The 25,693-nt window shown below is 39.2% G+C and overlaps 1 protein-coding gene across 2 annotated transcripts; it reads left to right on the top strand.

Annotated features, from left to right (window-relative positions):
* The first annotated feature begins 5,175 nt into the window (after positions 1–5,175).
* On the top strand, positions 5,176–24,342 carry LOC121423633 (S-phase kinase-associated protein 2-like). 2 transcript variants are annotated; one of them, XM_041619041.1, is made up of 9 exons: positions 5,176–5,307; positions 10,917–11,132; positions 12,008–12,155; positions 13,491–13,599; positions 14,214–14,408; positions 15,308–15,574; positions 16,443–16,570; positions 17,425–17,587; positions 21,397–24,342. In XM_041619041.1, the coding sequence occupies exons 2-9, from the start codon at positions 10,935–10,937 to the stop codon at positions 21,587–21,589; spliced, it is 1,401 nt and encodes a 466-aa protein (XP_041474975.1). In that variant the 5' UTR covers positions 5,176–5,307; positions 10,917–10,934; the 3' UTR covers positions 21,590–24,342. The 2 variants fall into 2 exon arrangements, with proteins under 2 accessions (XP_041474975.1, XP_041474974.1); XM_041619040.1 differs by lacking the exon at positions 5,176–5,307 and adding an exon at positions 5,753–5,931.
* Positions 24,343–25,693: the final 1,351 nt, after the last annotated feature.

The raw sequence follows: 25,693 nt of genomic DNA on the forward strand, positions 1-25,693 counted from the left end.
TGGTCGACCAATTCACGAAATGGGTCGAATGTATCCCCTTGCCATCCCAAACAGCAGAAACTACTGCCCATGCAGCCGTACGAGAGTTCTTTTGTCGTTTTGGTTGCCCTCTACAGATCTTTACCGATCAAGGTAGAAACTTTGAGAGCCGACTTTTTGTCAGCGTGTGTGAGGCTTTACAGATTCATAAAACCAGTACCACACCTTACCGGCCATCTGCTAATGGACAAGTTGAGCGGTTTAACCGAACTGTCATGCAGGCTATAAGGTGTTATATTGGAAAATCTCAAAGCCAATGGGATAAGTTTATCTTTCAAATAGCAGGGGCTATCCGATCCACCGTGAACAGAAGCACAGGCTTCACCCCAAACATGCTCATGCTTGGCCGGGAGACTAACCAGCCAGCAGATCTGATCTTCCCTCTTCCGTCCGCAGCAGAATCAGGCTCAAAGGAGGAGTATGTTTCCCAGCTGACACAGACTCTTACCCGAGCCCATGAAACTGCTAGGACTAAGCTCCGGGCGACCCAAGAGCGCATGAAGAGAGATTACGATGTCAGAGTTTATTATTGTCGTGAATTCCAAGAGGGGGACAGAGTTTACTTACTTGACACGGCCACTCAAAAAGGGAAGACAAAGAAACTGTGTCCTCCCTGGAAGGGCCCGGCGACCATAATTAAAAAACTCTCTCCCTACCTCTATCGAATCTCATACCGGAACTCAACGTTCGTTGTAAATCATGACAGGTTAAAGAAATGTACTAACAAGTAAACAAATTTATAAAAATAAACAAATTAAAACCGGACAATGGGATCTGACGACTAATCATAATGGGGGAAATAATGAATAATTTAGAAGTGTTTCCATTCCCTAAATGATTAACGCAACAGTGTTATTGATCTTCTATCCACACAGAATGGATCCCATCATCGATCTCTTTCCCCCTAGTCCATTGTCCAGGGAATTTGAGGGTGAGGTGAGCGGGGAAGAAACCGAACCTTACACTAACACTATAGAAACCGAACCTTACACTAACACTAATCCTGTCAAGATGGAGATAGAATCTGAAACACCTCACACAGTAGGTAGAGGTAGAGGCATAGCAAAATACGAACTGGCTTTCCTGACTGAGCCGGTGGTAGGGAAAAACACAGTAGGTAGAGGTAGGGGACTCGCAAAATACAAACCGGCTCCTCTAATTGAGCCTGTGGTAGGGAGGGATGCAGGCAAAGGTGCCTTGCTTCCTGGCTCCAGCCATTCGCCCTTCCGGAACCCCATTCAACATGAAGAGGCTAAAAAGGGGACAAAACGACCGTCCACCTTCGGGGGCGACCAACGTTCAAAGAAGCACAGGTCAGTTTGCCCAATTGTAGGTTGTGGGCATGCGTCCCCCAAACTAAGGTGGCATGTTTATTACCACCTTCCCAATTTCTTCCGCCCTCAGGAAGAGCATACCGGCCCAGGGTGGTCGAAAACACTCTCAAAGCGGGCCAAGGCTTTGCACATGGTGGCAAACTTCCTTACAGGCGTTGACAATATTGAAGGACTTATAGACTATACAAACAAAAACTGGCACTCTGTCCAGAGCCCTCTCAGCGAAACCGACAAGGTAGAAATGGGCTTGCTGCAGGAGAAAGAGGGTTGGGAACAGGTAGTTCCCACCCTTCAGCCGATCAACTCCCCGGCTATCCTTGCGCATTGGCGGCCCTTGGTGTTCCTGTGGGACAAACTCTCTCTTGAACAGAGAGGGGCTATTAACCAACTAGAACTAGAGCCCGGACTCCAGAAACCGGCTCCCATTCCAGCCATACATGTTCAAGGGTCGAATGTGACAGAAAAGGTTCCACCCGAGGTATCAGGGTTTGACTCCCATTTCCATCCCGACAGGCTAAATGAACTATCTTCAGGTGTCCAAGATGTGAGCAAATCGATGCTCCCAGGCCGTGAACCGGACCACTATGTTCCAATAACTGGCGGGGTTCTTAATTACTGTGACCCTTTGAACTTCTCCCATCCAGAATTTGAAGAACAGGTCCTGGGCCGAATAATTGATTCCAATTGGAAATTGGCCATCGGAATCCATCCGAAACAGGCGGCAGAGTACACGCAAGGCCAATGGGAGTGCTTCCTAAAGCTCCTGTCCAATCCCCGGGTGTCGGCCATCAGTGAAGTTGGTTTCGATTTCACGGTGAAAAAACATCTTTGGCGACACCAAGAGGAGCTCATGGACCGGATCCTATCTCTAGGGACCCTAGGGCGCATCTTAGTGATGCACTTGCGAGGGGCTGATGACGACAAGTACAGTAAGGTCGTGAACCGGCTGGCATTGCGACGTCTAAAGAGGAAGTGCCTCCCTCACCAACGGGTGCACTTGCACTGCTTTACCAGTGACGTCAGTATGGTCCATGCCTGGAACGAAGCTTTTCCTCACTGCTATTTTGGTATCACGGGTAAGGTCCGTTCGTTCAACGAGGACCAACTCGCAGCACTGAGGGAAATTCCCCTGAACCGTCTGTTACTAGAGACGGACTCCCCTCACCTCAAGTTGCATCCTGGGTGTACCTATAACACCCCGTACTATCTTGGGGACGTGGGATATTACGTCGCCAGGGCACGCGGAGTGCCCCTCGCAGAAATAATCGGGGCTACTTACACAAACGCACAGCGTTTGTACTGTTGAAGTAGCTTTAGGGTAACATGAATGAGTATCCATCTCAGTAAATCCTGAGTAGGAACTCATTATTGTAAATATTGTAAATAGAGAAGTAGTTAAAGTTGTTTTTGTTGAAAATTCAGGATTACGTTTCATTGTTTTGGTTGTGGTTTGTTTTATATTGTTTGTTTTCCTTAATTCTAAACACTGACAAATTCAAAACACAAAGATTGGCAATTTCAACATAAATGATTTCAAAATATTTGCCAATCTATAGGGCCGGGGGGTGTGAAGTATAAACAGTATTCGAATATATAGTGACGCCTGGAAATACCCGGCGAGGTAATAAAACACCACCCAATACAAACACATAGCTCCCCGTTCACCTCAATCTATGGGCATTACGCACGGCGCACGTGCGCCGCTTCCCCCCCAAAATCAACCCCCGACGATCGACGAGTGTCAAGGTTAACCAGTGAGAGTTCTGTGTCTGGAGAAAGAAGGTCAAGTCAAGTACGTGTTCAGCCGCAACATACAGGACCTCTAGATTTTCGCTGGACACCACGTACTACCGAGGGATATTATACACCTTGGAGCTCAGGGGCATTTATCCAGTAAGTGCCTCAATCATACTTAATTAATACATTAATACCCTGGCACGCAAGACGATTCGAGAGTGCAGTCAGCGCACAGCTAGTACATGATATGATGAATCGCGTGCGTGCATCGCATGGTTTTGTAGTATGGATCGATATCATGATGAAGCCCATATCTCACACCCACGCGTTGTGCGCGCGCCTTTTCGAAACGTACAAGTGTAAGTACTGGCCACGCGCACGCAGAGATGCCGAGTCATGAAAATCTCACGCATAACATTTTTTTGAACTTGGAATTTCTGGAATGGTCCAAAATGTTGTTTCAATGTTAGCTACACCACGCTAAACATGTTTTAATGGCACTATAATGTCAACATTCAAGCAAGACTGAATTATATTAATTAAGCTTTGCTACCCTATTTGGGCATATGATTTACACTTTAGGAGCGCTTCCAATCTTTTCATATCAAATTTGATTTCTACACTAGAACATGAACTTAGAATTAATATCTAAAATATACAGGACTGGTAACATAAACATTGTGCATTTATGAAGATATAAAGTGCTTTGAAATGCCATTCCTGGGCCCTGTCTTACAAAGAGTTACGATCGATCCAATCAATCGTAACTCTATGGAAATCCGTCAGTGTCATGATATTTTTCTACAGGAAATTTGTAAAATGTCCTTTGTAAACAAAGGAGAACACACCAATTTGTTAAATCAATGAAATTATGGATATGAATTCATATCTAGAGAAAATTTTGAACAAACATGCATTTTATATGTGGACTTTGCTGGCTTACCATAGTTGTGGTTGATTGGATCAATCGCAACTCTTTGTAAGACAGGGCCCAAATGTATGATTCTAACTTTCCAATGTATGATATGTTATGAGATATGGGTGACAGAGTGTAGCAGCTCACAGACTTAGATTGAAAGATAATCATTGCCCTTTTTTTGCATTTAATTGCACACAAATCAATTTTAAGCATATAAAGCTGATTACAATTTCCTGGGTTTGTCATCAAATTTTCATACCTTGGCCAAATTTCCTTTCTTGACGATCTGTCTCCTGTGTTGTTTCCAAACTTCTTCATCGAAATTCCTGACTTTCCTTCCCAAAGCTTTCATTGCCATGGGCTTGGTTGCTACAAGAATCTGCTCGGCAATCTCATGGTCCCCAAACAATACTGACATGATGAATAAACAAAAAAAATATAGTAATTTTTATTAAAATTCTACATCTTCACTTAAGAGAAAAACTAATGAATTGTCAATTGGTTTCTTAATTGGTTTATGGGTTTTATTGTCAGGTTGACAATTTTTATAACTGAACACTAATCTTATCTTTTTACTTTGCATTTATTAATGTTTTTGATTAAAATCAAGCCCTAAATGGGGAACAGTTGAAGACCTACTTCCATGAATTAATGTAGATGGATTTATCAACCCATCCATGTGGATTTATGAATATGTCTTTCATTGATAAAATAAAATTTTAATGTTTCAACTGACATATTTTGAAGTGGATCATGTGAATTGAAGATACACTATTTAAATCACTATTGTCATATGCAGCACGCATGTTTATCATTTTATATATGACAAAAGTTTTACAATTTAAATCATTTAAAATTCATCAACCTATTCCCAAAATGAATGATTCCTGTAAATATATGTATATGTATTACGTTACTGTATTGCATGGAATATTAGTATAACATCGCCAAGAAGGCATTAGTCATGTATGATCATGATGATAATACTCACCAGCTTTTTGATGCATCATATACATCTCTGCACAAGTGTATTGCACCCCGTCTACTACGAAGTTTGCAGCCCGGAACTGACTAAAAGGGGAATCCTTTACACCGTAAAAGAACGTGTATTTTTCTTCTGTTTCTGAATTGGATGCCATTGCCATGATTTACTGCAAATGCAAGACGTCGACAGATCGCGGCAACACTTTACAGGATGTACTGGAAAAATGCAGAAAGCAGCAGTCAAGTTTCTAGGACCAGGTCTAGCTTTCGTCCAAGCTCAATCTTCTTCCAGAAGTAAGTAAAAAATGTATGATAGTGTCGATGTCCAGTGATGCCAGAAATAAAATGAGCTGTCGTTTTGCAGACTTTGCCTTTGCACTGCACTGTGCACGACCGCATTTCTCTGGATTGTGCAATATTATTATTGACGCTGTTTATTTTAGTCATATCGCTTTGTCTAAATTCAGGAGACTTGTCGTAATACGCGATCTTGAGAAAGTAGCACCCAACGTGTTTCCATGACGTCTTTACAATTATTATTCAATAATTATGAGGTTTAAGGCGAAAAAAATCAAATATACTGGCAACGATATTTTTAGCAGCATAAATAATCGATTAGACTTAAAGTTAAATACAAGCAGAGACTCTTAAAACAAAGAATCAGTCTTTTATGCAGACTGAGTAGGGGATTTCCCTACGTTGAGCTGACGTATGGATCAAACTGAAATTTCATTGGTTATCGTCGACGATCTCGCGGGAAGTTTAGCTTTGGAAGCGGAGGGGGCACGCAAAACCACAGGATTTGTTTACATTTACATCCTGGTATAACCTGTGCATTAAATTGTCCGATCATGCTCATATCTTTCTAAATAAGTGGACAGGAAAAAGCGAAGAATTAACGTTTTTCTGAATTATTTTGTAAGTATGGTCTGTTTTTTACTTGAATGTTTGTAGAACGAAATTGTATTTTGTACTCCCGTACCCGAACGGAAGAACTAAGTTAGCTCGGCGCGCCCGCCTGGGCTGGCCGCCGGCTGGAGAAATGCTTCATGCATGTCATGTGCGGTAATTGGACACGCGGTGCGAATGCTTCTACTCTTCCCGGAATCCAGGAAATTCTGGGAATTTTTTGTATTTTGCATTGAATCCAGGATCATTCTAGGATGAGGAATTCCGGAAAGATATCACTTCCGGGAATGATATTATTTTCTGAATATTTATGCAAACAAACATGATCTACATGTAGCATGTCTAGGCTAGCCTGGCTGGGGCGTTGTGGGGAGTGAAAGTTATATACTGTACGTAGCTCACTCCCCACTAACGCCTGGAATCACCGTACATGCCTTTGCGTGTAGCCTGGGATTACCCATGGTGAACCTAGACCTAAATCACCAATTTTAGTTATAGTTTTTCGCCCAAAGTTATGTAAATGGGCAAGTTTTATGTTTACCCCCATTTTATTACGTCTTGGGGGTAGTCATACGACAGTAAGTAAACTAATGCTTGATATTGCTGCTGAATTTAACTTGACTCAAATCGTCAACCAGCCTACGAGAGAACTAAACATTTTGGATCTTTGCTTTGTGTCACACCCTGATTTAGTACTAAACCAGCAGGTCATTGCTGGAATTAGCGACCATGATATAGTTGAAGTTGATATGAAACTTACTGCAAAGCTAATCAAACCTCCCAAGCGGAAAGTATTCCTATACAAGAAGGCAGAATTTGGTAAAATATCTGAAATCATAAGTGAATTTGATAGATCATTAACTGAGGAATATATCCGATCGTCAGATGTTAATAAACTATGGGCTGATTTCCAATCAACTCTCCAGGCAGCCATAGACAACTATGTCCCCTCCAAACTTAGCTCCACCAGGTACAGCTTACCATGGGTAGACCGTTCCATCCGTCGAGATATACGCCGAAAACAAAGACTCTACAATAAAGCCAGAACATCTGGCAGCAGCAAGGATTGGGAAAGCTTTAAGTCCCAACGCCGCCTTATAGATAGGAACATTAGTAAAGCCCATAATCACTATGTAAATAACGTCATAGGAGAAAGTCTCAAAAGTGATAACACTAAACCCTTCTGGAAATTTATCAAGAACACCAGACAAGAGGTATTTGGAATCTCTTCTCTCTGTACTGACGGTAGAATGGTATCAAGTGCAAGAGGCAAAGCACAAGCACTTAATCAACAGTTTTGTTCTGTTTTCACTGAGGAAAACTTGGATGAATATCCTGATCTAGACCACCCTAAATTACCAGATCTGCCAAAACTTACCATAACAGTAGCAGGAGTTCAGAAACTTTTGGAGGATCTGCAACCAAGTAAAGCAACAGGACCAGATCAAATCCCAGCCAAAATACTGAAGAGTTGTTCTTCATCCCTGGCTCCGGTATTTCAAAAGATCTTCCAGAAATCTGTTGACACAGGGATTGTACCAGAAGACTGGCTTAAAGCAAATGTCGTCCCAATCTACAAAAAAGGAGAACGTACAAACCCCGAGAATTACAGACCTGTTTCACTCACTTCCATTCCATGTAAAATCTTGGAACATATTATCTTCCGTCATATCAAGGATCATTTGGATATCCATGATGCAATCACCCATCATCAGCATGGATTCCGACAAGGCAGATCATGCGAAACACAACTCGCAGGCCTGATAGACGACCTAGCAAAAATCCTGGACAACAGGAGCCAAGCTGATCTCATCATACTTGATTTCAGTAAGGCCTTCGACAAGGTCCCTCACAGAAGATTGTTACGCAAGCTTGAACATGATGGTATTAACAACATTAACAACAGCCTCCTTCACTGGCTAAGCATGTTTCTCACCAAGAGACATCAGCGAGTACTCCTGGAGGGAGCTGAGTCTCAGGAATCTCCAGTAACATCCGGAGTACCTCAAGGGACGGTTCTAGGGCCTTTGTTGTTTCTTATCTACATAAATGACCTACCGATGATGGTTAAGTCCAAGGTCCGGTTGTTTGCTGACGATTGCATAATCTACAAGGAAATAAGAAAAGAAGAAGATACACAAGCTCTTCATGAAGACATCGACTCACTATGTCGATGGGAGTCTCAATGGCAGATGTCATTTAACCCGTCTAAGTGCTACACCATGCATATTAGCCACAAAGTCAAACCAATCATCACTCCATATACAATGAAGGGGAAAAGGCTAGAACAAGTGACTCACCACTCATATCTTGGCCTTGAAATACACAAGGATCTCACTTGGTCTCATCACATAAACAAGATTACAACTAAAGCAAACCAAATGCTGGGTATCATCAGAAGAAATCTCCATTCATGCAACCAATCAGTTAAAGCCACGGCCTACAAAACGCTTGTCCGCCCACGATTAGAGTATTGTGCTGCAATCTGGGACCCATACCAAGCTACCAGTAAGAGGAGCATCGAGGCTACTCAGCGTCGGGCTGCTCGATTTGTGGTGAACAATTATGACAGACGATCCAGTATTACAACCATCCTGTCCAACCTACAATGGGAAACCCTTGAAAATCGTCGTACAAAGCTCCGCTTGATTGCCATGTTCAAAGAGGTTCATAATATCACTCCGTCGAATATTAAGCTTCGTGAGTGGCCTGGTCCAACACGACGGCAAATTGGACCTAATATATTAGAAACCCCTTCATTTAATAAGAACTGTTACCAGCATTCATTCTACCCAAGAACAACCAGGGAGTGGAACCTATTGCCACCAGATCTGCGCAGCATTTCAAATATAAATACCTTCAAGAATAAGCTGGATGAAATCAATGTAGAGGAGCTAGTTAAAAAGGCCCATTTTAAAATATAATTGAGGAAACAGACCCGTTCACACCGACTGCGCGGTATAACAGCCATCAGGCAGTGTTTGCGCAGTATCCACCAGAACCAGAACCAGAATTATATTTGTTTTATTTTTCATCAAATAAATAGTCGTAAAATTGAAAGAAATTAAGAGCAATAGCGTTCACTTACCCCTGTCTGTTTACGCCGCCATTTTGATTTCTTTTGTTATGATACCTAGATACACACGCGTGCAGAGCTGCAACTTAGATTTTAAAAATACTTGCATTTGTCAATAAAAATCACGATTTGTAAAATATTTGTTTCGGTTGAAAAATATCATGAAATAATTTATATGATATTTATCGATAAAAAAAAATATTTTGCGATTCCTGATATCTATCGGCAGATGCAAATATTTTTTTAATTCAAGTTGTAATGTATTTTGGTTGTTCCACTGAACTGTCAGCTCCACTCATTCAGTGAACAAGGTTATAATATAACCTTGTTCTCAGTTATATCTCCATGTGTGACAAAATAAGGGTGGCAATGTTTGGCTTATTTTCTCTTTTTCTTTGGGGCAAATGCTTGATTTTTTACACTGACAGTTTTCATTAGACCTGTTAATTCATACTGCTTGGCTCTTATTTAAATTTGATTCTTTATATCATTTTTTCTTAATTAAAAATAGAGATCAAAAAATGAAAATTTTCTTGCCATATTACTTTCCACCAATAGAGGGCGTACACAAAAATATGCCCAAAATTCAAGTTTTTGAGCGCTCTGGTGAATACAAAAATTATTCCCACATTACTAATGATAAATAAATTGAAACTGTTTGAAAATTAGTAATTTGGGTCACAAAAGTGACATTTTAATGATTTTTTTAGAGTGTGTGCTCTATACTGCATTGGCATACCATAGTCCTACCTGTATATTCTCCACAGGCCAGATGGTAGCAGTGAACAAGTTGTCAGCTCCACTCACCAATAAGTACATGGTGAATGGGGATGATAGCAAAATGTCAGAAATTGTTAAATAAATCCCCAGAAAGAAACTATGGTTATTCCTGTCTAAATTTTTGCTTGCCTGATATAGAGTCTATATGTTATATTTCACCCCATCAGTCTTTTTTTAATCATCATGGAACTGGGCCCTATATTTCATCTTTTTGTGTAATATGGAACTGGAACTTGCAAGACTGGAGTCAATGGAGATCTTTGTAAAATTCTGGGAAATTTTGTAAAACTCAAGGAACTTTTAACGTTACAGGGTATATTCCAGAAATTTTCATTTTGAAAAGTGGAAGCACTGCTATCACCCCCATATCATCGCACACACACACACACAGTGACACACTCTAGTCTAGACTATGAAATGTTACCCCAAAAAGGAGAGGAAGAGAGTTTATTTTTGTTGCATATCATGGTTATTGATCTATCATCTAGACTATGCTATATTGATGAAGAGAATCAGCCAAGTGAGTGTGACTGTAGAATGAAGTGAAGTAATTTTTGTAAGTTCACAACATGAATTGTGCAAGGACTTCCTCCTGAAATTTGGTTCTTGTCTGGATGTAGATCTAACGTTAGGTCTAACAATATTGCAGAAAATACATCATGCAGCAGTGCTGTATGCAATTTTGGAATTGGCTGAAAAGCACATCTGCTATTACATATAAGATCTTCTTTTGCTACGATCTTCATAGGGCTGTGTGCACAGTCTATCTCGAAGACGAAATTAAACTTGGATGAGGAGTATTTTCAAAGTGGTTTTGCAGAAGGCTGAATTTGCTATTTGATGACCTAACTACTCTTTGTTATAAAACTGCTGAAGCAAGGCCAATTAATTTTTTTGCACTTTGACTGCTGGATCGTTGTAAAGCTCAAGCAGGAATATCACAAAAATTATAGAAATTAGAACTTTTAATGAGATTTCTAGTTCTGCACATTTAATTGAGAATAATCATGTTGCCATTTTAATTTCAGGATTAAGGCAGCCATATGCCAGAGGGACATTTCTAGGGGTGTGTTAAGAGGCCTACATTTATAGATTAGTTAATTTAACTTTTTCTTATAACATTCATTTTTCTTTGTAGGCATCAACTGGGACAGCCATGTCTTCTCCGGTGGCAGTCAATGACATCACAATGGATGACCTTGGAGGTCATGATAGGCCAGGGGTTATTTGGGACCTTGACCCTAACTTAACCCATGAAATCTATGAGGATCTTGGAGTTGAAGTCTTAGACAAGGCAGAGCCGAAAAAGATTCCCCAGAAACGAAAAAATAAAAAAACTCCACCAGACCAAAAGGTAACTCCTTCAAAGTCAAGTTAATGATATCGATCTTGCTGGCAGAAGGGTGTGATATTCTTGCCCGCTCTGTACAATGCGCGTAGTGCTTGCTTAAGATTTAACACCCTTGTGGAATTGAAAATCACCGTGCACCCACAACGTACTGCCCCTCTGCCAGCCAAGTGATGATATAGAGCCAAGTATAAAGTTTCATCAGTTTAAAGATTTGCATTACTTCATAAAAAACTGACATGCATAACGTGGGCTGTAAGCCTGCTCTTTACAAATTGGAGCCCATGATATTTATCTCCTTTTTATAACATGATTTTGCATGACATCTGATAAAAAGGTTGATTTATAAGGAGCAGGAGTTTTTATAAACATCTATGAAACAATGAAGCGTACATTAATGAAAAATGTTTGAATAAGAGGACCATTGAAAGTTTGAGAAACTTGATGCATTTTTATTACTATGTTTAATAGTACTTTATCAAAATGATGCAAAATGTACTAATGCTTAAATTATTCTCATTTGATTCTCAGATGACTTACAATACTCTTAATTTTACCCTTTCATAATGCACCATTGCTGATATACAGACAGGGATTCGATGTCCCTCCCCCCCCTCCCCCCCGTCCAAAATAAAGTTCATGATCCCAGCAAAGAGAATACGAAGGTAAAAGAAAAGGGTAAGCTTAGAAAAGGGTAAAATATGAAGTTACACGTATTCTTAGGAGATAGTGTTAAAGACTCACAAAATGTTCTCTCCTTCAAATGTATTCATCCATTACACCAATTGGCCTCATCCTTTGAAATCCCCATGAAATTGAAAATTAAAGAAATAAGATCAATTCAAATATTTATTTTTTAACGTAATATGTTCTTGCTTCAGGCTAGCTCAACCCAGACGAAGCCTGCCATCGTCCACACCACACCAAGCCCAACCGCTGTAAGAGAATCCGCTCAGAACCACATCCATAATGGACAGAACTGTAGCTGCGTTCGTCGTATTTTCAAAGGCAATAAAGATCCAGGTGCAGGTGAGTACTGTGCAGGGACAGCGGAATGGTTTTGAAAACGGGGGGGGGGGGGGGGCTGAAGCCAACCCAATCCCCCACCCCCACCCTTTCTCATTTTTAAAAAGAGTATAGAGGTAAATTGCCAATTCGTCTACTGCCAACTCGTTTACTCACCACATGGTCTACTTTCATGTAGTCAAATGACATTCCATCAATCAACATTTCGTCTAACAAACATTTGGTCCAATAACCATTTAGTTTGGTCCAATCATCACTTGGTCTATTTACCAATTTGGACCATTTGATCTCATAACTAGTTGGTCTAATATCCACTTTACTTTTCATTCATTTTGCACAATTAATACTTAGTCCAATTAGACAAAATGGTACATGTATACGGACTAGATGGCTATTGGACCAATGGTGAGTGGACGAATTGACAATTACACCATGTGGATAGTGGACGAACTGATGGTAGACCAAATGATAGTAGACGAGTTGGCAATTGGATGAATTGGCACTAGACAAATTGGATATAAACTGTGTGTAGATAGAACGTTTAATATTTCTCACTGTAAGATATTAGGGTAATGGGAAATGCAATCCCATTATGTTAATTATGAAATTCAGCACAAGTAAGGATCATAAGTTGTGAGTATAAAAACTTATGAAAAGCTTTATAAAAGGCTCCCATAATCAGCTTGTAGTTGAAATTCATATAAAGTTGATCTGATTTTGTTTCAGAGTAAGAATTTATGTCCTGACCATTTAGTACTGGCATACTGCAACCCATGACTTTTGATGCATCAGATAATTGTCTTTGATGATACAGATTCTACTGTTTTACATTCTTGATCTTGGCCCATCTTACAAAGAGTTGCAATCAATCCGATCAATAGCAACTATGGAAGGCCAGCAGCATTAACATCTAAAATATATGTTTGTTCAAAATATTTTCTAGAATTGATGTATATTCATACATTCCCTGTTTTCTTGAAATACTTAGTATGCTTCTCTTTCTTTTCAAAGGACATTGAACAAATTTCCTGAAACAAAAAGTATGACATTGTTGGATTTCCATATTTGAGATTAATCGGATCAATCGTAACTCTTTGTAAGATGGGGCCCTTATATTTGTATTCTTTGTCATTATTATTGCTGATCATTGTTATTGTTATTTCTGCACATTTCGTAATTGTGATTTTATATTCTTTGTATTATGTCACAGGACTGCAATGTAAAGCAGCCTCTATCCTGATTGTTTGTTAAATCCTGTTTAAATATATTTCAAATAAATAAATAAACGGATAAATCTGTGCTGCTCCTCAATCAATGTCCTATCATTTTTCTTCGCAGATCCATTTTTGTATTTATCAGATGAAGTGATCCTGTCCATCTTTCACTGGTTACCAAAGAAAAGTCTTACCCATTGTGCCAAAGTATGCCGGAGGTGGAGAAGACTCAGGTGGGTGTGGTCTACAGAATATACCTCATGAATATTCATGATGAGATTTTGATGTATGAATCTTTATCTCGCTCACCGGAGGTGAAGGTGAGATTGAGGAATCCAAGTGGCGTCTGTCAATTCATTGTACATTGTCTGTCCATCACAAATGTCTTTAATATGATGCATATCTTGGCAACAGCATTTGTTATCTTGCACTTTGTTTTCAAATATCAAAGAGTTATAGCCATGTACTTTTAATAATCAAATCTAAAATCAGTAATCAACATCTGGCGAACATTTAATTAGTGTAAAAAGTAGTATTCAGTTGCCAAATGTTGGTAGAATGATCTAATGTTTCAGCAGCCTACACCCACTACATCCACTTCCTGTTTGGTCTAATCTCACATGGTCTAATCCAACTGCATCTTTTGGATTACTCCCAGGCCTACTGGCTATTGCCTTGTTAGAGGATGGTTCCAAGACCATATTGGAGTTAGACCAAATAAGATTTAGACTAAAGTGGGTATTATACCAGTTGAAACGTAGACCAATGACAATTATAGCACATTGATAGTAGACCAATCGGGTACCTGTAGCCCAGGTAAATATAGACTTTTTTTTCCTTTCCTCAGCTACGACGAAGAGCTCTGGAGGAAAGTTGACCTCTCTTCGCGTAACTTCCTGCCAGGAATTCTGGGATTGATCCTGGAGAGGGGTATCGTCCACGCAAAGCTATCCCGCTGTACCATTACCGGACCAGTCTTTGATCCTGATCTTGATGGAAGTGCAATGGAAGAGGGGAACTCTGAGACTGATGACCTTAACAGGTAGGACATTCAAGATCGGGATAGGGTTGTGTGGAAGGGCATTCATGTTTATAAATATAATAATTTGGTCCAATTCCAATTTGAGAAATTCTGAGGTCATAAAATGCTATTTAATTTTTTCTTTCAGACCAATTTTTTTTCCGGGGGGGGGGCTAATTTGACCCCCACTTCAGATCTAAGCCACAAAACGTCAAATTGACGTTGCTAAATTGTTGATGCTTTTTCATTTTGTCACGACTTTATAGTCACAGCCACAATTTATGTTTGGTAATCTGAGATCTTTTTTTTCATAATGGTGTAATACTCTTGAACCCTAAAATTATTTGGGGCAGTTATGACCAATACCCAAAAAATTATTTGCACGTATATACCACATTCACAAACTCCCATGATTCGAGTCCAGCGCCACCCCCCCCCCAGCCCCCACATTTAGTGATGGTTTTAGGCTCAAAATCTCTATTTTGACTGAAGAAAGACTTATCAATAGCTTCTCCATAGTCAGTGGGTGACTCACCGCATATTACACCGTTTATTACTGCACATGCCACATGAGCCTTCCGCAGCAGAGTAGTACATTTTGGCCATCTTATATGCTAAAATCTTCAGAATTCAAAATGGATACCATCAGAAGTATTCCTCAAAAGCTGTGAGTACTTAGATTGGTGACTAACTTAGCTGGGGTAATAGGAGCGCTGTCAAGTTTAAGTGCAGAATAAAAAAAATATTACTTGCCAAAGTGCTTTTGAGTGGTCTTTTAATTGTTTCACTCACTCCTGTATGAATTATGAATGCGTATTTTGCATCGGATGGATATGGTATTACTCAGGCCTGGGGTCTAGGAAAAATGAAATCTAAATTTTATGCAATCAGTTAAAAGGAACTTGAATTGACTATTTCAGCTCAAGAATGTCTTCTGTCTCCACAAACCCGCTGCAACTCGAGTCATTGGACCTCTCGGCGTGCATCAACGATGACCCGGCAAACATCCAAACTGTCCTCGCCCGATGTCCATCTCTTCGGAAGCTGAGTCTGGAGAGCTGCCAGCTGAACGGCAATGCCCTACTCACCCTAGCTGAAAATGGAGCTTCCCTTGAAGTCCTAGATCTTGCCATGTGTCGTCTTACCAACCCTGAAGCGTTGACAACTCTCATTAGAGCCGCTTCGAGGTGAGTCGTTGTTTTGTCTTTTGTTTCATTTTTAACAGACAGTATGGCCCGTAGTCTGAAATCAGGTTTAATTCACACTCTGATCTAAAGTTGTGGTCTAACTATGGAAAGCCAGTTGTGACAGAAATTTCTCCCAGTAAAGGTTCAATTTATGAGCTCATTTGACTCCAGAAACATTATTAATTGTCTGGGAAGGATGAATAGGATTGTTGTCTTCATCATCAAAGAATTAGAAAAGAGAACAGCAAACATGAGAAGAATACAATGTACTAAACATTTTGAAACATTTGGCTTCCCATAATGTTAGCACAGAGTTAGACCATGCTTTAAGTTAAACCAGACTTCAGAATACGGGCCTATCACTTTATTCATCTCCCAACTATTAAGCTCTGTTAACATTGTGATCTCCTAATTTCAAATTAAAATTCTTTCATTTCAACCAGACCAAAATACAATGCAAAATCATGATTACAATTGATAGTATAACTGTGAATTTGACATATAAAGACGTGTACAGACATTGCATTCTTTGTTTATTTCATAGACACAATTCATCATAAATACATAAAGACCTGGGTCCCGTAACACAAAGGTTGGCGATCGATCGCACGCTTGATTATCACTATTGATTGTACATTGTAGTCAATGAAATCAATCTTAGAAAAATGTTCTACTATCATTGCTAAGTTTTGTGTTACGGGTCCCAGAAGAGAGTGTGAAACGTGTAAGGAAAAACTGCCTCTTGGTTTACAGCATAAGAGACCCAACAGGAGGCTGCATCGCACGGATGAATGTCAGTGCGGCCTATATAAATACAGCTCTTAATACAAATGTTGTGTGAAGTATTTCCTATTTTTTATTGGTATAGGTTGCAGAGTTTAAACATTTCTTGGTTGGGCCTGTCTGCAGAGAGGGTCAAGGAGTTGATTACTGTTCTTCCAACGAAACTGAAACATCTCAATATTAGTGGATACAAGGAGAAGCTCAAGAACAAAGGTTAATAATCAGCTTACATGTTTTTTTTTCATTTCATTTTCATTTATTGATTCCACTTTTAAAACAAATAACATAATATACAATAAATGTATTTGTAAACATAGTGTTTCAGTGATCAAATTAAATATCTAACATAAGTATTTAAACAAAAGGTACACTACAAAATGTAAAAAAGTGAGGGGCCTAAACAAAAAGCAGAGCTTGTAGAAAATCAGGCTCCCATTGAGAGAAAATATAATTTGCTACTTTGAGCGAACATATGTGGAAACAGAAATCGTATTTATTTCAGAAATTGTTTTACACAAAATATATCGAAAGGCATCAAGTTACCAGAAAATGATGAAGAAGAAATGGAATGAAAATAAAAATAGTAAGATAAAATGAAATTGGAAAACGACAAAAGACGGAGGGGTGGGGGGTCAAGGGATAAATAATAGTGTAGAATCTCTGAAATTTTGAAAAAGAATGGTCTTTCATTCATAGAATATGTAAAATACAAAGAGATTACCACCCAAGTGTTGTAAATGTTTACCTGGGAAGAAGAAATCCCTTGAATGCTCAGTAGCTGTGCTAAAGAAGGGGTAAATATGCAGCTCATAAATAAGTGTTGCATATCGTCACCATGATGTGAACACCCAGCTTGCAAAATTACCTAAAAACGGTGACAGCTGAGAAAAAGCAAGATTCTCAAGTTAATACATTAGTAGCAACCTTCTTTTGCCTCGAAAGATTTCTGTACAGGAAGCAGAAGATCATATGAGGTTGCAACCATTGCCATATTACCAAAATACACCTTTTTCTTAGCTGCCCTGAAAATTTCTTGATATTATTTATTTTCCTTCTTTCTCCTGCAGATGTGGTGACCATCGTGACGAGATGTCATGAACTGAAGCAGTTAGATCTTAGTGATAGTACGTCCTTGGGTTACGATGCCATTTCAGCGATAGTACAGAACCTTCCTTGCCTTGAACACGTATCACTCAGTCGCTGCTATGACATCCCGTTCTATGCCTTTGTGTGAGTACAATGATGATTCATTCCAACCTGCATAAGCCTGGCTCACACCTTCGCGTTCTAAGTTGTGTATTGCTGCATTAGCAAAAAAAATAAAACGCAATACACAGCCTAACGCAGCATACTACGCTGTAAAATATTCAGTAGCAATGTGGAGGCATCGTGGTCAAGTGGTTAGTACTCTTGTCTTTCAATCAGAAAGACGTGGGATCAATTCCAAGCTATGGCGTGTTTTCCTTCAGCAAGAAATATACACAGCACTCATTCCAGGTGGGTGTTTCATAAAGCTGTTCGTAAGTTAAGAGAGACTTTAAGAACGACTAGTAATCCTTTCTTTTGGTAAATGGTATACACCATAGGCGATGGTTTATCATGTAAGGAAGGATCACCAGTTGTTCTTAAAGGGATGGTCCAGGCTGAAAATATTTATATCTTAATACATAGAGTAGAATTCACCGAGCAAAATGCCGAAAATTTCATCAACATCGGATAACATATAATAAAGTTATTGAAGTTTAAAGTTAAGCAATGTTTTGTGAAAACAGTCATCATGAATTTTCATTAGGTGGGCTGATGATGTCACATCCCCATTTTCCGTTCTGTTATGTTATTACATGAAATCATAATTTTTTTCTTTATTTCATACTTGTGTGAATAATATGTCTCCCTTATAATGAAATAAGTTGCAGCAATAAATATCTAATACTAAATAGGTTCATTATTGCGGATTGAAATAATCGCTAGAGGGTATTCATTTGTCTCGCAATCTACTATGGTCAACAAGGAAATTCGTGATCACTCTCGCAAAAAGTGTTCACTGGCTTTCTAGGAAATTTGTGATCACTCTCGCAAAAAGTGTTCACTAGCTTACAAGTTCACGAGCTTTCGAGTGCCGCTGCAACTCTTTATCAAGTGACACGGATTGTCCGATATCGTACTCTATTTATACTAACCTCCAAGACCGTACGCACAAACGCGAGAACAATAGGTGGGCACTGATCCGTTGTGTGATTGGTCAGGAGTTATGCAAATAAGCCGGGGGTATATGCAAATACGCCGTGGGTCGGCAATATGCAAATAAGACCAAAATTGGCGGGCTCGCTAGTTTCCCGTGGGCGGGGGTTGACTGGCTGAGCGGTCCCTCGATCGGGGCCGGGAACGATCGGGTCGGCGTGCACTGCCAGGTAAGGGGGTATTGTGCTGTCGGATGGTTCGCATCCAGAAATCGGGGATGTCGATCCCGCTGTCTCTGTTGAAATTGTTAGGACAAAGACGTATACTAATAGCCTCCTTAATCCTGCGTGTATACCAATGTCTTTCTTTGGCAATGCAATGTACACCCTCCCAATCTGGGTGGTGTTGCTTCACCAAAAGCATGTTCTGCCACCGCGGATGTGTCGGTTCGCTGTAACCGAACATCGCGCTTGTGTTCAGAAATGCGTTCAACTATCGGTCGGGCTGTCTTATTAAATCAGTTGTCAATCCAATTTTTCTAGTTCTTGGAGTAAAAAATTTGAATAAACCTAATTTCATATGATAAAATACAAAAGAACAAGTGGAGATGTGACATCATCAGCCCACCTAATGAATATTCATGACGACCGTTTTCATAAAATATTCCTAAACTTTGAAATTCAATAACTTTGTTATTTGTTATCCAATTTTGATGAAATTTTTGGCATTTTGCTCAGTGAATTCTATTCTATGTATTAAGATATAAATATTTTCATCCCGGACCATCCCTTTAAAGTCGCTCTTAACTTACGAACAGCTTTATGAAACCTCCCCCGGGTGAGGTAAATGGGTACCGGCAGGAAGTAATTTCTCAAAAAGGTGTGTGCCCCAGAATCAGTAGACTAGCTTAGCCAGGGTAATATAGGAGCCTGAGCACCTAGCAAGGTGGATACGTGCGCTATACAAATTCTATATTGTTATTATTATTTACACCTTTGCCGACAAGCCCATCCGAGCTCATACAAAGTTGCATGCACTAAAGCGAGGAGGTGCGACCTAAAGCGAGGTAAATCAGGCACTAACTCTGCGTTAATGTTTGCCTTTGCCACTCGTTCTTGGTCATTCTTGCTCTCATTTGCTCATTGCCACTTGTCTTTGCTCGTATGAATTTTAGTTGTGTTTGATTGTATGAAATTCAAGAATCCGAGCTACAATGCAAGGCCTCTGCGTCAGTCTGCGTATTAGCTTGTTTCATTGCATTGTTTTGCACTTTGACTGCATTTGTCCACGTTCTTGCAATCCCCAGCTGAATGCAAGCCCAAAATGCAAAGGTGTGAGCCAGGCTCTAGCGACAACGTGTATAGAAGGACCATGATGGCCCCCTTCTGATCTTGGCCGCCGTTCGCGCGATCGCACCAAAATTTGGCACGCACATTCTTTACCCCATAAACTACAAGCTACATGTAGTATAAAAAAGTTCTGAAAATAATATTTTTTAATTATTATGAATAAAATATGCAAATTTTTACATGAAAAACATTATTTGCATATTTAATACCCTATTTCACTGCAACTTCTCTTCTTTTTTTGCAGATGTCATCTTTTTAATCTCATTTAAAGGTTTCCACAAAGAAAAATTGCAATTTTTCCTTATGTAGTTCTTTGCTTTTAGAATTTCTTATGTATTTCTTTGTTTTTTCAATGGAAATTATTACAGACCATTTAAAAACTAAATCAAACCCTAATTTACTTTAGCAGACCATTTAAAACGAAAAATAATCACCCTTTTATGAATTTCATCTCCCATAGACTTTGTACACATAGTGCAAAAATGAGCCATTTTAAGCATGACATTGCCCGTAAAAATTTGCGTGACGTCGCAATGCCATACCCGTATGTCGCAAATTTGGTCTCAATAGTTGCATAGGACTTCAAAAATTTTGCGGCACTATCTTTTTGCATTTCGGAAATATCGCACGAAGCGTCGAGGGGGCTGGGCTTTTAGGGTTTAAAGGAAGCTGTCTACAAAGACCACTGCTTATAATTGTTTTTCTTACATGTATGCCTATCTCCCTTTAAAAGTAAATGCCAGTTTTGGTAACGATATCAAAATGAGTTCGTACAGAATCCAATGAAATGAACACCAAAGTGTCTGTATAAATAAAGAATATGTGCCAAAGGATTCTGGAAGAAATTGTGTAATTGCTGAAAAATTAGCAAATAAGCACAGGATTCGGGTCAAGCGTCGGGCACGACACTCAAAGCAATAATATTACACTGTCCCATGTGCACTTATCTGTGTTGATGATCTTCAGCGTGAATATTTTTCAGTGTAAATTTCAAGATTTCACAATGTTCAGTTTATGCAACTGTCCCAGATCTAGATCCTCGATGATATACTGACAAATATGCCTAGTTTTACAGACTTTCTCATGAAATCAGTGTTTACTGCAACTACCCGAATTTCTCTTTAAAGGCCTCTTGATTTCTCTCCCTTGAATATTATTCAATGAAAAGTGTAAGACATGCAGTTATAAGTAGAAAATACAATCTTATCCCAGGGGTGAGGCTAGGTAAGAAGTGCTGCATTACTGAATTGATTTAAGTACAGAAAAAGTTATATAAAAATTACCGCAAATTATGCTAGTGCAAATATTCACTACTGAATGATACGCGCCGTATAAGCTAAAACAATAACAACAAGTCTTAAATGTTGTGACATCACCCCACCTTACTTTGTACGATCACATGTGATGTGATTTTGGCTATAAATCAAAATAGTATTAAATTTTAGTATTTGCTTAATCAAATATACCCTCTGCGGGAACTCTTTTTATTCTCCTCCTGTCCCTTTTCAGGTCTTTGATCGACATATCAACCCTAGAAGCCCTTGATGTCTTTGGCGTGATGCAGGATCGGGAACAGGAACGGCTCCGCGTCCAAATGCCCAAGATCTCGATCAACTCCTACCCATTCTCATCCATCGCCAGACCAACTTTCTCAGCCAAACAAGCTCATCACATTTGGGGAGTCAGATGTGAAGTTGTATAAAAAGAAAATCCTTATACTGTATGGGGTTTAGCGCTGCAAGTCATGTAGTCAGGTCCTTATGCCGTACCAACATTCTTGGAGTTATATGTGAAGCCATGTACATGAAGATGAAAACCATATTGTGTTAATTCTGTCAAATCACATTGATAGATCCCTAGATCCTTATGTCTGATGGGGTTTGGTGCCGCAAAGTTCAGTTGGGGGTCAAAACAAATAATTAAAAGAAATTTTAAGGGAACTGTCTAGATGTAACTTTAATGTATGCAGAGGCAAGTGTACTTACTGAAGATATAAATATTAACTCATCAATATCATTTCTTAAACTTTCTATCTGCTGTTTTAAATCAGGATTACCAATAATATGCATGTATATAGCAGTCTTTGATTGTGTATCAAAATGCATGGTTATTGCTTGGGATCTGGTAATGCCTGAAGTTTCGATTGTACAGGATTTTTTAGCTTTTCACGCTTTCAGCATATTATACTTTCTTGAAAATAGAAAAAGTTTCTTCTGGTGGAATAAGAGCTTATACCATATATAATCTTCCAAGTGTACTACATATAGTATGATAGACAACATTTCTTCTGATGGAATGAGCGCTGTACTATATATATATATATATCTCCTCAGTGTACTATATGTATTATGATCAACATTACTTGAACTTTACACGAAATGGACTAGACAAAATGGAAGTAAAAGTGGAATGTTGGTACTTTTACCACAAGAACATAGGAATGTCCTGATGAATAAATGACCACTTTGCTTATAAAGCTCTGTACCGCTCGCACAGAGACCTTGTTAGCACCAACAGAGACCCTGTTGCAACTGGTGCTGTTGTAGCGATGCTTAATGACCTAACTTTGTGGTCTGGTGGTTACGGCTCTCGCCTCTCAATCAGGGGGATGCAAGTTTGAATTCCAGCCATGGCGTGTTTTTCCTCGGCAAGACATTTACCCGCATTGTGCTGCTCTCCACCCAGGTGAGGTGAATAGGTACCTGGCAAGATTAATTCCTTGAATGCATTAAGTGCCTTTAGTAGGTGGAGCTAAAGCTGGGGTAATATATATACAGTGCGTCCCACAAAAAAGGAAACTTGTTTCTATAAATAGATTTCGCAATTATGAAATGTGTTTTTACTATAAATTTGATATTGTAAGAGTGGAATTTCATCTTTGATATGAGACCAACATCTTAGCAAATCGTTCGCGGGTGGCAGATTATAAACAATATTGAGGTATGTCAGAAGTGATTTGCACCAAGAATCACATGTGAATCTGAATCCACTCTCATTTCAGGGATCAGTGAGAAAAACTTAACGAAGAATAATAAAGAAATGCTAATGAGCCAATCGTCGAATAAGCACGGTCGTGGTATCACTTACCAATCTTGTTCAACTTTTCTGTGCAACCTGATTTTGACATTAAAACTTCAAAATCGTCTTGCTCATGAGCGCGTGAAGTGTTCCATCTCATATTAGGCGTGAAAATATAGAGAAATGATTGAATGGTATGATGATGTAAATGGAATATCATAATTCATTTTCCTTTGAAGAAAAAAGACATGGGAATCCCGGTTTCCTTTTTTCTGAGACACACTGTACAGTGCACCATTGAATCGGTACCACATAAATGCTATATATTATTAACATCTTGGATCAAAAATCGGGAGAGGTGTGATTGGGTCAGCTGATAGTGCTCTGTTAGCGGTAACAACATTTCTGTGTGGCCGGAACTGGCCGTTGGTGTCTGACCTTGAAGATTGCAACCTGTGATTTGATACTCTGTTTCTGATGAATAGGGGAATGAAAAACCAAATGAGACCAGTCATTAAGTTGACTTTACATGTCCTAAATTTCTTGAAGATAATTCCAGTTGTGGTAACGACCTCAAAGTGAGTGAATAGAATCCAAGAAAATTACCATCCAAGTGTTTGTATGTATAAATAAAAATATGTGCCAAATGGCTCTGGAGGAAAATGCATAATTGCTGAGAAATGAGCAAAATAAGCATGAAATTCCATCAATTGTCGGGTATTATTAATACACGGTCCCACATATGCTTTCCTTTCTTAGTGATCATCAGGTTTTGAGCTACGATTTCAGATTTCACAAAGATAAGTTTACATTAATGTACCAGATCTAGATACATGATAATATGTTGACGATTAATCTTGATTTAAAAGACTTTCTCATGAATTACATGTTAATTGTTTGCTGCAACTACTTTCTTTTACCTTTAAGTCTTTCAGCTCAGAAATGAACATGGCAAAAATAGAATATTTGAAGAAAAGCAGGCTAGGCAGGATAACAATAATAATAATTATAATACATAGGATTTATTCAGCGTCTTTTCCATATGATTAAATGCTCAAGGCACTTAGAATAGCAGCAACATCAAAAAGTAAAGATAAGTATAAGAAAAAGCACATTGCAACGTAGGAAAAATGTCAAGTATTTGCTATATGATTTGGTTAAAAAAAGATTCCTTATACATGTAGCAGAACATCCACGGCATCCGTACGGTGCAGTCCTTGTTACGTCACAAAGGCGATCCAAAATACGCAATGCACATTACACTTAGATGTGGCATGACACCGTCATTACTATGGTAACTTACTTCATACGCACCTTGGCGCATGGGAATTTGCACTAAAGAAATATGCAGATATTGTTGGTACTTTCAACAGTGATGGCCATATAACAAATTGCACAATGGCAAGAAGAGTGTATCTGACCAGTCAAAAGCATTCTTTTCTTTCTTATACAATGAAATAAAAGGATATAGAGAAGATATCACCCTCTTGCTTTATATTGTATATGTAAAATTGTTTTGCCAAAATGATAATGTAACATCAACTTGGATTGACTTGTACATCAGTTGTACATGTACCTTTTACGACATATAAATTTGCTATTTCTTAACTTAATTTTGTACAAATAGCAAATACAAATACCCTTTCTGATTTTTTCTTTCATCTATTTTTAATCAATAGTTTACTCTTTATAAATATCATCACTGCATTTTAATCTGCCTTTCTTACACTTTCTTAAAGAAGTTTTTAGTGAGAAATCAATGCCTTCATTTACTGATTATGACATCAATTTTAAAAGTGTTAGTGAAAAGGTGTCCATTGGAATTAGTTTTTTTTATGAAATACATGAATGTGTGTTGAGACAATGCCTTTGTTATACATGTACAACTATAAATAAATGTTTTTCATTGCAGATGAAATTACATTGCTTGGCTGATATTTTTGTTTGGAAGAGTGTAGAGCTTTTGTTTGGAAGAGTGTAGAGCTTTTGTTTGGAAGAGTGTAGAGCTTTTGCTACAAGCTGGAGAGAAATGTGATGGAGGGGGGGTATAGAAGAGAGGAAGAAGGGGAGGGAGTCGGACTGGAAGGGGATGTGGACACAGACGAGTCACCCCCTGTTTAGAATGTCCCCCGTCACCCAGGACATCCCCCGGAAAATCGACACTCTGGAGGATTGTCCCCCGTCTCCCGGTTCTATCCCCGGGTTTTTCGAAGGAGGGACGACCTTGGCTCGTAATCCGAGACCGTGCACCTGTTTTAATCATAAGTGCGCATGCGCAAAATGTGGTGTCAAGAGAACTGCTTCCACTCAGTACTGCGCTAGTGCTCGGCTAGCTGGTAGTAATTGCATTTCCCCCGTTATCATGTGCGGGCGCCCCTTACATAACCATGCCAATCCCCTAGCCCACTCATCCCCCGGTGCCAATCTCATGGACACCGGGGGATATATGGACGGTCGGTCGTTAAGAGATAAGCTTTGTCTCCCCCTTCCCCCGGGTGACGGGGGACAGTCTGAATGGCCTGTGAGAGAAAGAAAAGTGGGAGGGATGTCGAGTTCCAGCTTTTTAACTGGAAGGTGATATTAGATTTTGGACTATACATGTATGCTAAATTTGGATCAGTACCCCAGCCTGTCGTCTATATTTTTTAATCAATGGTGATATTTTTTCATTTGTACATTAGTTTATATTTTACCAATTCTCTGTGGAAATGAGAATAATCCATTTTGAGGATTTTACTTTTTCCTCACCCTCCTTTATCACACACACTCTTTCTCTCTCTCTTTCTCT

Source organism: Lytechinus variegatus, chromosome 11 (genome assembly GCF_018143015.1).
Source record: "Lytechinus variegatus isolate NC3 chromosome 11, Lvar_3.0, whole genome shotgun sequence".
NCBI classification, from domain to species: Eukaryota; Metazoa; Echinodermata; class Echinoidea; order Temnopleuroida; family Toxopneustidae; genus Lytechinus; species Lytechinus variegatus.

Coding starts and splice junctions, on each gene's coding strand:
- LOC121423633 (XM_041619041.1), top strand. CDS start 10,935: ATGTCTTCTCCGGTGGCAGTCAATGACATCACAATGGATGACCTTGGA. Junction 11,133..12,007: donor AAACTCCACCAGACCAAAAG/GTAACTCCTTCA, acceptor TTCTTGCTTCAG/GCTAGCTCAACCCAGACGAA. Junction 15,575..16,442: donor CTCATTAGAGCCGCTTCGAG/GTGAGTCGTTGT, acceptor TTATTGGTATAG/GTTGCAGAGTTTAAACATTT.